The 12,315-nt window shown below is 47.8% G+C and overlaps 5 protein-coding genes across 5 annotated transcripts; 3 read left to right on the top strand and 2 right to left on the bottom strand.

The window, feature by feature from the left end:
* Positions 1-1,138: 1,138 nt before the first annotated feature.
* On the top strand, positions 1,139-1,940 carry BJ212DRAFT_1493953 (dephospho-CoA kinase-domain-containing protein; the record flags this gene model as incomplete). The annotated part of the gene is made up of 3 exons (XM_041341513.1): positions 1,139-1,210; positions 1,239-1,564; positions 1,619-1,940. 3 exons carry the CDS (start codon positions 1,139-1,141, stop codon positions 1,938-1,940), a joined length of 720 nt encoding a protein of 239 aa, XP_041200221.1.
* Positions 1,941-2,029: 89 nt separating this feature from the next.
* BJ212DRAFT_1257744 (outer membrane protein Iml2/Tetratricopeptide repeat protein 39) lies at positions 2,030-4,787 on the bottom strand (the record flags this gene model as incomplete). The annotated part of the gene is made up of 15 exons (XM_041329886.1): positions 2,030-2,556; positions 2,611-2,622; positions 2,677-2,760; positions 2,817-2,942; positions 2,996-3,027; positions 3,082-3,173; positions 3,232-3,336; positions 3,383-3,428; positions 3,479-3,577; positions 3,628-3,729; positions 3,776-3,824; positions 3,875-4,162; positions 4,316-4,341; positions 4,391-4,563; positions 4,614-4,787. 15 exons carry the CDS (start codon positions 4,785-4,787, stop codon positions 2,030-2,032), a joined length of 1,935 nt encoding a protein of 644 aa, XP_041200220.1.
* A 402-nt stretch (positions 4,788-5,189) lies between these two features.
* On the top strand, positions 5,190-8,278 carry BJ212DRAFT_1493949 (armadillo-type protein; the record flags this gene model as incomplete). The annotated part of the gene is made up of 12 exons (XM_041341512.1): positions 5,190-5,299; positions 5,350-5,444; positions 5,496-5,731; positions 5,782-6,051; positions 6,098-6,200; positions 6,243-6,318; positions 6,371-6,519; positions 6,569-6,723; positions 6,773-7,087; positions 7,141-7,308; positions 7,362-7,532; positions 7,588-8,278. 12 exons carry the CDS (start codon positions 5,190-5,192, stop codon positions 7,954-7,956), a joined length of 2,217 nt encoding a protein of 738 aa, XP_041200219.1. The 3' UTR covers positions 7,957-8,278.
* A 206-nt stretch (positions 8,279-8,484) lies between these two features.
* Positions 8,485-10,137, bottom strand: BJ212DRAFT_1311814 (uncharacterized protein). The gene is made up of 6 exons (XM_041334040.1): positions 10,082-10,137; positions 9,982-10,033; positions 9,276-9,927; positions 8,889-9,225; positions 8,694-8,836; positions 8,485-8,645 (listed from the first exon to the last, which is right to left on the bottom strand). Exons 1-5 carry the CDS (start codon positions 10,103-10,105, stop codon positions 8,696-8,698), a joined length of 1,206 nt encoding a protein of 401 aa, XP_041200218.1. The 5' UTR covers positions 10,106-10,137; the 3' UTR covers positions 8,485-8,645; positions 8,694-8,695.
* Positions 10,138-10,154: 17 nt separating this feature from the next.
* On the top strand, positions 10,155-12,314 carry BJ212DRAFT_1311812 (uncharacterized protein). The gene is made up of 4 exons (XM_041334039.1): positions 10,155-10,560; positions 10,606-10,943; positions 10,995-11,201; positions 11,248-12,314. The coding sequence occupies exons 1-4, from the start codon at positions 10,344-10,346 to the stop codon at positions 11,929-11,931; spliced, it is 1,446 nt and encodes a 481-aa protein (XP_041200217.1). The 5' UTR covers positions 10,155-10,343; the 3' UTR covers positions 11,932-12,314.
* The last annotated feature ends 1 nt before the right edge of the window (position 12,315 follows it).

Here is a 12,315-nt window from a genome sequence, read left to right as displayed (position 1 = left end):
TATAGGCTCATCGTTTTATTCTAACGCCCGCTGAGGGCTGAAGCTGACTATCTGATTCGACCGTGTCTAGTCTACAAAGCGGCCCACGCTACCCCCCGTTGTCGGGTAAACAAAGAGGCCCAACTTGATCTTATTCCCCAGATTATGGACATTTTCTCGAACTGTAATGCAATTTGTGGAGTCGAAACACGTGTGGAACTTCGCCTTGACCGATAACTATCGTAAGAGTCATGTTTTGCATGCTCATGACTCATGCGTACATCTTAGAGATCAATGATACAACTCGGGCACCGAATCAGATCTGAGACAAACAATTTCAGGTTCGTTCGTTGATCGCCGTTTGATCACATCTAACGGAAGCCTGAGTTGTTCAGGAAGGTGTGACCTACTACCCGTCCTTCCGGTATATTTAAGTGGAGTCGTGCTATGGCGGAGTCGCGCCGTGAATTCATATTTGTCAATGGCTTTTAACAGCGACCAGGTTCGAGCTTGACTCATGGTCTTCTAGAATTCTGTTGGAGCCTTGGAGTGCGCAGCTGTCACTTCAAATTGCGAAGCAGAACCACTGAACTGCGGCGATGGCCGGTCAGGCGGAGCTGCTTCGTGTCACGATTCACGATGTCCTTAAACCCCAAAGTTTGGAACATACAGCTGGAAGCGCCGATTGTTCGGCGCAAAGCTCTGCTTGCTGGCTGTGATGGTATCCTGTGATATGATAATCTGTCATTTGGAATCGTGCGCTAGATTCCCAAGAATATTTCGGGAAGGAGTATGTAGTACCCAGGATATCAATCAATCGCTGATGTCTTCAAGATCTAGTGGCAGCTGCATTGGGATTCGTGGTATGGGAGCGGTGATTCGGTCAATTGTTTTAATGCCAAAAGAATTAGTGTACTGTTTATTGTGCGATCCAGTCGGTGCTAAGTGAGAGCTTGAGTCATAAGATGTAGCAAGGACACTCAGGCTGCCGTGAGGGTGGACATCACGTGGTGAAGCACGAGCCACTTGAAGTCTTCGACAGTCACAGAACTTCGTCGCTGTTAACGTTCATTAAATATTTAAGTTTAAATCTCAAGCTTCAGGAGCGGTCATTCAAGCACCTTACTTCTACAATGTTGGGTATTTAGTCTCCATACGAATGTCCCCGCTGATTTCTAAACGAATCCCAGTCGTCGGTCTCACCGGGGGTATCGCAACGGGCAAATCAACCGTGTCCAGTCTCCTCAAGTCCCGTACAGATACCCGTCATCGACGCAGACGTCCTCGCACGAGAAGTAGTGCAACCCGGAACAAAAGGGCTCACTCAAATCGTCGCATACTTTGGCTCTGAAGTGCTGTTCCCAGATGGCACCCTCGACAGAAAGAAACTTGGTGCTATTATCTTCAATAACGAGGTGAAGCGGAAGAAATTGAATTCTATCATCCATCCTGCTGTTTCGCGTGCCATTCTTTGGAATGTGTTTTGGTGCTGGATGAGAGGGGAGAAATTATGTGTTGTGGACGTCCCTCTTCTGATAGAAGGAGGGCTGTGGAAATGGATGGGGAAAGTTGTCGTGGTGTATTGGTACGTTTCTCTCTAATATCTTTCGTTTTTATCCGCAGCTACGACCCATCGCAGCTCAGCAGACATTCAACTGCAAAGGCTCATGATGCGCGATAATTCGTCTCGCGAAGATGCTTCAGCACGCCTTAATTCGCAGCTTCCTATAACGCAGAAAGTAGAGTATGCCGACATCGTCCTTGATAATTCTGGCACCTTGCAGGATCTGGAACAGCAAGTTCGTTTGTGTCTTGTGAAGCTGGAACGGACAGCTGGGTGGTCATGGAGGCTTAGTTGGTTTTTCCCTCCATTTGCTTTAGTTTCTGCGCTATGGACGTTGGGATGGAGGTCCGCAAAACGATTGCGACAACGGAGTCGGAGACCACTAGAGGGAATTTAGATATCATGATGCATAGACACTATATGCAGAGTACGAAATGTGTATCATAAACATCGATAGGGTATGTGTATTGTCAACGCTGTCCCGTCTCATGCAGGAAGCCCAAGCAATCCACGCTTGTCGGAAATCTCATCCCTGAGCATAACAATTCGGCTATCAAGCCTCGATGACAGGTCCGTCTGCTTCGTGGACATCGCGTATGCTTGGTCTAGTTTCTCGCCGGCGCCGGCGAGCACGCCTTCCCACATCGTCATAGCTTCCTCCGGTTTCATGTCTGCAGCCTTCACATCAGCCTCCTTCAAATCGAGCACGGCGAGCTCGAAGGCGGTGACACCCCCAACCCATGAGCTGATCTCGACATTAGGGGCTCTATTTAGCGCATCGAGGAGGAATGCGCGCGCAGCCGCATACTCGGCGAGAGTACGGTGGACGATGCCGAGGAGGAGCGAGCGTATTGCAAGTTCGTCAACAGTATCAAGGTCGTCGGTATCAGTCTTTGGAACTTGTTTCACTAAATACTTGCTCTCGATATCAGTGATAGCTGGGGTCAGCGAGGACCACTCTTGGATATGCGCTATGGCGACGGAGCTCTCAATACGTGCGTGGGTATTCCAGACTATGTAAGATCAAGTCAATGTTTGTTGCTGAAGTCATTAGTTTAAATACGCACAAATAGCAATCTCTGTTGTAAATAAAATAGTAAGAAAATGTACAAGAAACACGCCATGAAACGAACCTTCTGCGGGACTGATCTTGATAGCCTCTACAAATCGACTCTCATCCCCTCCAAGGCGAGCCTGTTTTCTCTTGTAGAAAGTCACTATTCTAATGTGAGCTTCATGGAATGTCAAAGAATTGGCTCAGAGCACGACGAACGCTTTTTCTTAATGAAGGTTTCTGTGGGCATATCTCTACCTGAAAGCTTCCGTTTGTCGAGCTGTTCGGGAATTTTGTCCAAAAGGTTCTGAGCTCTATCATGATCTTTCAATGAGAAGTAGCAGCCTAGTAAGGCAATGGTAAACAGTATGCTTTGAATGATGTAAGAATCGGCGCACCAGCTGCAATGAAATAGTATGTCGCGTGGCTCCTGTGTGATTGATAGGTTAGTTCGAAGGTACGCGAAGAAAAAGAGACAGAGAACCAGCTATTCAGTCGAGTGATGTCCAGAAACTGCTTTGCTGTTTCTTCGTAACGACGATGCGAAAGGAGGGTCCATGCCAACTCAAATGTGAGCTGGAGACAAAAACGCGGATCAGAAACTGGAAAACTACCGCTACAATCTGATACATACCAATGTGTCAGCCTGAGGGAAAGATTTTTTCCTCTCAGGCTTCAAACCTTCCCTCAAGGTCTCGATCGCGCCTTCGGTATCATATGTCATGCGCTGTATCTTTGCCTGGCAGAGAATGAGAATGAGAGGGTTCACGTTGAAGAAAACAAACCTTATTCAGGATCCACAGGGAACCATCAGGGTATCGATCATCTACTCTGATTTTGCGACGCCTTAATTGAATAAACTGAAGGAGAAAACTACTGACCTTGAAACTATCGCCTTGTACTGCTTGATAATGTGCGCCTCGTCGGCTTGATACCCAGAAAGAAGAAGAACGACTCCGTGGTAGGTCATTAAAACCAACCTTTGATTTGATCAATACAATGGGCATCAATGACTACGGAGGGGGCGTACCCAGCAAACACGGAATGAATATCACTCCTGGCGGCAGAAACAGCAAGAGCCTGTAGAGCTAGCTTGCGATCGTGATTGAAGCCAAAAAAGCCAACTACATTTCTGAAGCGGCGTCAAGGGGATGTTGCTCGCACAGTTAGCAACACACCTAATCTTTGCAGGTAGGAGAGAAAGCACCAGGTTAAACAACCCATACCCTGACAACCTTGGATTCAATGTGATAACATAGAGGTGTGGAAAAAGGTACCAAACGCAGTTCCGGACAATACGAGTTCCTCGATAGGCCCGCTTGGCGGATTTGTAATTGTTCCTGGGGCGGCGAGTGACGTCGATGGAGTGAACCACCTGCTGAAGAAGCCTGACTTAAGCGCAGTAGTTGGCTTAGATCGTATTACTGAAGAATGCAGGCTTCCATCAGAACCTTTACGCGATGGTAGAGGGGTTGTCGCTGGAGTTGCGTAGAACTGAAGACCATCGGGGTAAACAGCCTTGAAGAGTCTAGTGATAGTCGATGGATTGTACGGTGTATGAATGACTTATGACAACGCACTTATTGAATTTGGAATGGGCACTATTCTGACATTAGTCATACATGGCACAGTTCAATTCCAAAACTCGCCTGTTAAGTTCATACCTGTGAAAGCGTTGGCTGCAAGCAGAACACAGATATGAAATAGGACTCACAAACACTGCAGGTAGCCCCGGTACGACTCGCTGTAACCGAATATAAGAGGTGAGCATGTGTTAATATGTTCAAACATACCTCAGTGCATGGGTCAGGCCAAGCAGAACGACGGCATCGGCATGCATGACTTCCCACTCTGTTCCAGCGTCGAATCGATGGACTGAGGGTAACGACCTTGCCGCACGTGCCTGCTTCTTGGCGCCTGCTTCCGAAGCTGTAAGGCAGCGAGTAGCTTCCTCCATTAGACCCGTCTGCAAAAATCAGTCTTGTCTAGAGATGATACATTAAGTGATCAACCAACCTCCATACCGAGGGCTGCCTGTAAAAATGCGACGACGCCAAGTCCTAACAAGTGAAAAGGAGCGCCCTCGGATTCAAACGCCTTCTTGGCTGCATCGATATCATTTGCAAAGAGGTGATCAAATCCTTGTGTCGCTGAGCGTAATAAATCCTCAGCTGAGTGGGTAGACGCCATGGCAAGTGAATGGTGTGGTTTGAATTCAAAGCTTTTGGCCCAATGCAGCGAGGTGACAGGTCAATGAAGTACAGCGCCGCATCGGCAGGTCCGCCGGAGGCCAGAACTCTGACAGTCGGAAGTTGGTCGGAAGCCGGGCTCGTCACGGTGTGGGTGGTAAAGTACAGGTAATGATACTCTGACTATTACACACACCTCTTCCTGTAGCTAGTATATACTCAACCAATACATTTCTAGCCACCTCTCGGGACTGCAAACGTTGACCTCACCCAAAGGAGCATCAAACTTTCACACAAAGTGAATATTACTCAGTACTCCGAGTCAACCTGGGTTAAACTTTGAGTAGGTTTTGATTCAATATCACCATCACTCGCTCATACTGCATCGACGTAGTTTAAACGGATGACAGTGCGAACCATCACCACCAGCACCCTTAAGACATTGAAAAATTCTGTCATCGGCAACCCCGCCGCCAAACTAGCCCTCGCTCAGGATACAGCGCTCATTCATTCGTATGTGACGCTGCCTTGTGCACAGTGCAAAGCTCATGCTCCTTTGCTAGGCTTGTCAACTGCCTCACGTCCTATACTGATACACAAGGGTCTCATGACGATATTCGTATCGAAACCGCCCATGTGATCGCGTCTATTTCCTATGGTATGTGTTCATATGATAGTCTCTTGTTCAAAGACCAATGCTTCATTCCAGGTTCAGAGGTCGCTTTAGTTAGCTTGATCCGCGCGAATGCTCTTCATGCGTTCCTCTTTGCGCTGTCAAATATGAAACCCCACGATCCTGTGCAGCTAAAATCTGCATTAGCGCGGGGTTTACGAGTGTTGTCCACGGCCATTGCTGAAGTCGTTGGCCCATCCCAACTCGGTCTTCGAACGTGGAACCCCGATTTGCGGAGTGAAGCTAAGGTCGCACTAAGTTATCTTTTCGAGGTGACTCGATTTCCTTTAATCAAGGCGTGGTCTTGTTAACAGGACTCGAGTTTGATTGCCTCAATATATTTATCCCGCTCCTGGCCGATCCTTCATCACAAACAAACATCGCTATTGCACAGCTCATCAGTACAACTGTCCGCTCAGAAGCTCATCGGAACGCCGTCATAGAATGGCTACCTCCTGCTGAACGTCCCAAAGAGATCAAGGGCAGACGCGGTTGGGAAAAAAAGGAAATGGTAAATTCTAGTTCATCAGCTAGACAAGGTGGATGGGTGGTCCGGCTTCTGGTCAATTTCCTTCGAAAAAAGGATATAAAGGTCATTCCATCATTTATCAGAAGCAAGTGAATCTGATGCCTCACAGTTACAAGAAGCCGCGCTTGGCGCATTATCATCCCTAGCAATGGAAAATACTGTAGTTGCAACCACGCTCACAAGGGTCTGGCCTGACGCAGGTAAGCGCGATTGTCAGTCTTTGATTAGGACCAAATTTGATGATCCGGCACGAGTCGACACCCCCTTGAACATCGTATTGAATTTGACGAAAAGTAGATCGACTGATGTGCAGCTTACTGCATCTCTTTGGTATGTGCTTAGTTTGATCTCGGACCCTTGATTCAATGTTGACCGCCTTCAGCGCTGCTCACGTTCTTCGAGCCAATGCAAACCACCATCCAGGATCAATAGATTACTCTGCCGCTCTGAACGTTATTCATGTGGTTAACCGGGTGCTCTCTTCGTCACCTGAAACTCCGCAGAACAAGATTAAAACATGCTACACTCTCTGTGGGAGAATATTACTCTTGCCTTTAGCAGTTATCTGATCTCGCATTAGATCATTTGGTGAAAGACGATAAAGATTTGTGCCGAGAAGTCTATGAACGCGGAACATTGGAAAAGGTAGTTTTATTGGCAAAGCACATCACTCCACTCGAAAGAACGTCGGAATGGGAAGAAGATGAGCCTGAGAGCACTCTTGCCCTCAGAGAAGTAAGTGCCATCTTTTTACCAGGATGTACTTACCTATTTTTAATTACAGGCGACGTTGACCGTGATCGCAGCGATCTCGCTCTTTGACAATAACATTCGCCGGGAAGTTGCAGATGATCTCCACCTCGTCCCCACGATACAAGTCTCCTTGTCACACAAGAACATTGGTATCCGCCACGCAGCATGCACGTGCCTACGTGCACTTAGTCGCGCGGTTTCTATCATCCGTACAAATATCGTGGATAGCAAAATTGGAATGGAGCTCTTTGCTATCTTTAAGAAGGAAGACGAGGATCCAAGAGTGACATATGCAGCTTTGAATACTATTTGCAACTTGGTGAACGATTTCTCACCGCTAAGGCCGGTGCGTCCGACATTTCTTTTAAAGACCTTGTTTCCAAGCGATTCACTCCTCAGAAACTATTGGACCAAGGGCTCCTTCCGCGATTGATGCAACTACTTGCTTCTGACGACATAAATATGAGGGTCGGTGCCTTGTGGGCAATGAGGAATACCCTCCGGGCAAGCGATCCCAGTACAAGACAGACAGGTAATGACACATCTGTGCTGGCCCCGGCTCGTCATGTCCGTTTCAACTCCTGTGCTGCTGATAGATCATCTTGACCTCTGTTCCACAGGCTGTGCAACGATTCCAATCCTGGAATTCAAGAACAAGCCATGAGTATTCTGCGCAACCTTGCAGAAAACGAAGAAGGGTGGACTACGTATTTGAATCTATCGATACGGAGACTCTCGCCAATTGTATTACTTCTGGTCTAGAATCCTCCAACGATGATGTGACCCATCATGTAATTCTCAACTTGATTCCGCTTGGCAATCTTCGCTAACACAGCAAGTAAACAGACAGCATGCTTTTTGGCGAACATAGCAAACGGCTCGCGAGAAGAACAGGACTTCATTTTCGCGCACCCGCACATCATCCACGCCATGCACGACTGCATGACTGATGCCAAGTCCAACACACGTTGTCCCCTGATCTCCTGCATCCTCTCCCTCGTCCAGTCCAATATTCGTCGGAAGCACGAGCTCACCGAAGCAGGGATTACTTCGACGCTGCGGCACATGTGTGACTGGACTGCGGGTGTCAGCGTGAGCATGAGCCCTGGGGGACGCCACCAACGGATACACATGGATGACGACAAAGAGGCAGTGAAATTGGCGCGGTCAGTCTTGGATCTTTTAGAGCATAGTAATATTGGAGATCTATTGTAGCAGATGTGTAATTTACAATGTAGCTTTTGGTATGTTATCTACATCTCCAGGCATTTGCCTGTTCCTGCTCATTGGAAATTACATGGGCGTGGCAGGGTAAGCAATATCCAACTATTTGAGGACGTACAGTTCTTACGTTATGTAGACGTGCAGACAAACTTGAGGTGTCAAGCCAGTTTTTGCGCAACCTATGATTCGCCTAATCAGCAGGTGCATAGCTGCAGTGTATAGCGCAGTAACCAACGGCATATTCGAGAACAGTGTCTCAGCTGCCAACGTTTTATGCCTCATGGTACAGGTTCGTGCTAGCGTCAGCGACACCTTGTGGGATCAAGTGATTATGTTTGTACGGAATACCATTCACGCTGTAAAACCAACCTTCGATAGACATACCGTTTGCGCAACAAGAATATTATAACAGAAGAGAAAAGACCGACCGTAATACACAGTAAAATACGTTCTGGCGATATAGAAACTCAAGGCAAAGAAGAAGTCCGCACCGCATGGCTTGATGGAAGAAATCGCAACAAACATCGCGCTGTGCAGTGTGACATGAGTATAAGGAGGTGATGAGTGCCAAAAATCTATGAGCGAAAAGAAGTAGACGGATGGGACGGACTGGTGAGTCTCCATCAAGTATCCCTCTTCCATTGGCTGCCTGGGCTGTAACGACCCTCTGTCAAGACGATCTGCCTCGGTGTCATTGGATCGAGCATAATGCAAAGTATAGTCCTGACCACTAGAGGAAGTCCTCTGCTCGTGCCCTTTTCTTCCCTCTCGTCTCTTCAGTTGCAAGTGCAGAAGAGTCAATGCCAGATAGCAGCATATTCGTCGAGTCTCGAGCAACATAGTATTTTTTAGTGTAAGCCCGCTTCTCTTCCTATAATACACCTCATTAGTTGTAGGGGTGGGGAAAAGTTGCATCAACTTACAGGGGAAAAGTTCGGGTCTGCATATTTGAGTTCTGTCGGCTTCTTGAAAGGCGCATATTTCTGTTCAAGGGCCGAATTTGGCAAGTCAAAGGAGGCTGGCGCTGCAGTTGCAGCAGGTGGCCCAATAGCCGCAGCCGATGGCGCCAAAGGAGCACCAGGTCCAAATCCTGGTGTAACTGGTGGAAATGGTGATGCTGAACCAGCGGGCACAAAAGAAGGCGGCGGAGGGAATGGTGGCCGAACACTTCCGGGAGGAAAAGGTGGCGCACCTGGGGGAAGCATACCTGGTGGGGGCATGAGACCAGGAGGAGGCATCGGGAAGCCAGGAGGGGGATGTCTGTATGACAGATCAGCGCACGATTTACTGCAAAAAAAAACTCGATTTACCCTGGAATGAAACCGGGCATGCCGGGGAATGGCGGAAATGGTGGTAAAGCGCCGGCAGGGGGTGGCCCTCCCGGAAAAAATGGAGGAGGCGCACCTGGTACCATACCAGAGGGAGGCATCCCCGGCGGTGGAATGCCGGGAGCTGGAGTAGGAGGGGCGGCATATGCTTGTGGAGGAGCGCCGTATACCGCGCCAGCGCTATTGTCAGCTGCAGGAAGAGCAGGAGGATTATCGCTGCTACCGCCCATCAAGGCCTTGTGGGCTTCTAATTGGGCCTTGAGTTCATCCTCCGATAAAGGCCTCTTTTCAATCTTAGGTCTCTTAGGCTGAGGCTGAGATATAGAACCTGCAGCTAAGCCAAGTTCGATTTCCTTGCGGCGCTTATAGTCTGCAACATCAGGTGCAGGAATGCCCTCCATTCCGAAAATCTCCACCTCATACCCATCACGTCCTGGCATAGCGTTCTCGATCCGTGGAAGGCTGAACAAAACAAAGTCAACAAAACGAACTAAATATGGATGGACTTTGAAGCACTTCTCTGGTTCTAGTTTATGTACTTGTTGGATATGCACGGCCAAACCGCCAGCCGTGTTCAACCTGCGGGGACACATGTTGCATTTGAAATGTTTGGCCTTTTGGTGTTGCATGAGGACTAAAAATCCGTGCAAATGAGACTCCATCTTCCAGACGTGTTGGAAAAGGTTACCTTTCTCATCTTCAAACTCCCTTTCACAATACCAGCACCATGGGCGGATGATCTAAAAACCTCTCTAATCAGTGTGTATAAAAAGAAGTTGCACACCAACCTGCTTATTCTTTTTCTTTGCCATTTCGTCGATGAGTCGCCGTTGGATGATGGTGGAAAGCAAGGGAAACTTTTCGGCGACACCCGCTGATGGGTGTAACCGTGAGAAAACAACGATGTATTAATTAAATGAGGCACCTTGGGCTCCCCCTACTTAGACCCGCCGAAAAGACTGTCTAAGGACTGTCACCAAAGGAGACTAACTCTATTAGAGTTTAACTCGATAACTTCAACCTGCCATTCATTTTCGTTAGCCAACGCCAATGATTGGCAAAAGTCTGCCTGAATATATCTTTATACTCATCAGCATAGGGCTTCTTCGTCTGGTGGCACCAATTAGCTTTCTGTACGTTGCATATCTCGTCGTTGCTCAACCAGGTACCGGATGGCAAACTTCATTGGGACGGTACGCTTTATTGGAGATATTGTTTTATACATCGGTCTACCTACCTAGACGGTGGCTGTTACAAAAGGTATGGATGTATCCGTATCCCTGGCAGGCATGATATCTTGAGCTGCTTCTCTAGCCTGCAGTGCACCCCACCATTCACACTCGTGAATATCGGCAGATGCTATTTCAACGATGTTCGAGCTATTTGGCAACCTCAGATTACCTCTCCGGATGGTTTTTTTCAGCAGAGTTTAAGAGGGATAACGTTGTGGACTGGCTCCTCTGGGCTTTATTCTCTGCAACAAGAGACACCTGTCTAGTGGAATGGGAGGAGGAACTAGAGGAATATCTCTCGATGGTAGAAGTTATCGTTGATAGAAAGTTGGCCCCTGGATATAACACTGGGGCTCGATGCATGCGACCCACCATCGACAGCGTGTTGATGTTGCACCGGCCATTGATCTGGTATTTAGTAAGTAATCATCAAAATATAATGAACCTCAACGACCTACTGATTATTCAGGTCGTGGGTTTGGTGGATCTTTTTTCATCGTTCAGACTTTGGTGCCAGGGATTCCACCACTATGACGACGGCGACTGCGTGGCATCATTTCCAATGCGCCCATGTTGTGTCATCTCGCGAAGATCGCCAGTAGTCAAGTTGCCATACTGGTATCGCCCTCACAGATCAAGTACGAAACTGCCCGTCCTTTTTATACACGGCATTGGAGTGAGCTCTTGAGCGATTCATGCGAATGAATGTAATATCTCCGCAGATTGGCTTATACCCATACATGGCTTTCTTCGAGGAGCTCATCGCTCTGCATCCGGATATTGGAATTTTGGCAATTGAATTCCTTTCCATCAGCATGCACATCACCTCCTCTCCACTCTCGAGCTCAGCCACCTGCACTGCTATATCCCAGATTCTGGATGATCTCGGACTCGATCGCGTTGTCGTCCTGTCACACTCTTATGGGACGGTCGTAACTACGCAGATGCTTCATTCTCATTTGTCTCCTCGCATTTCAGCGATACTTTTCGTTGACCCGATACCATTTCTTCTCCATCTTCCCGATGTCGCCTTTAATTTCGTCTACCGACAAGCTCGTTCTGCTAACGAGTTACAGCTCTGGTATTTCGCGTCCAGGGACCCGGATATCTCGCGGACCTTGTCGCGGCACTTCTTTTGGTCTGAAAATGTACTGTGGAAAGAAGAACTAGTGGGAAGACCCATCGCTGTATGGCTGAGCGGAAAAGATCAAATCGTGAACTCAGAGCAAGTCAGAAAATACTTGACAGAGGAACCAGCCGCTTCACAATACTGGGCTACGGACACGCTAGAAGTGCTCTTCGATCCTGACTTGGATCATGCTACTGTCTTCGATACGAAGGGCCGACGTAAGCGTCTATTAGACGTTCTGGATCGTTTCGTTGGCTGTCTAGATTACAGAAATTGACTCACTTCTTGCAACATCACGATCAGAAAGCAACCCGTCTGTTAGATCTCGATCTCAAACTCCGCATCTTCACATGTTAATATTGCACAAAGGCAGTTATATATTAGAAAAGCAGACTTTAAGAAAACGTGTTGAGAGGATAGGGACTGACTCATGAGTCATGTGGTGTCACTATAGACGTATGAGTCAGGGACTATACAAGTACGTGATCGTGATGTACTAGCAGTCTGCATTTTACCTCAGGCGCTCCGATCTGCAGCATCCTCCATTAATATTGATAACGATATCTTGTCCATACAGACCTGAATTTGATTCTGGTACGATGAGGGTAGGATCAAATATTTAATAGGGATTCCCAGTTGTCTATCCCTTGCAGTTCATACC

The sequence above is a fragment of the Suillus subaureus genome, assembly GCF_016647635.1.
Source record: "Suillus subaureus strain MN1 chromosome Unknown BJ212scaffold_1, whole genome shotgun sequence".
In the NCBI taxonomy this organism is placed as follows: Eukaryota; Fungi; Basidiomycota; class Agaricomycetes; order Boletales; family Suillaceae; genus Suillus; species Suillus subaureus.
Note: the sequence above shows the minus strand (reverse complement) of the source record. Positions and strands in the feature narration are given on the sequence as shown.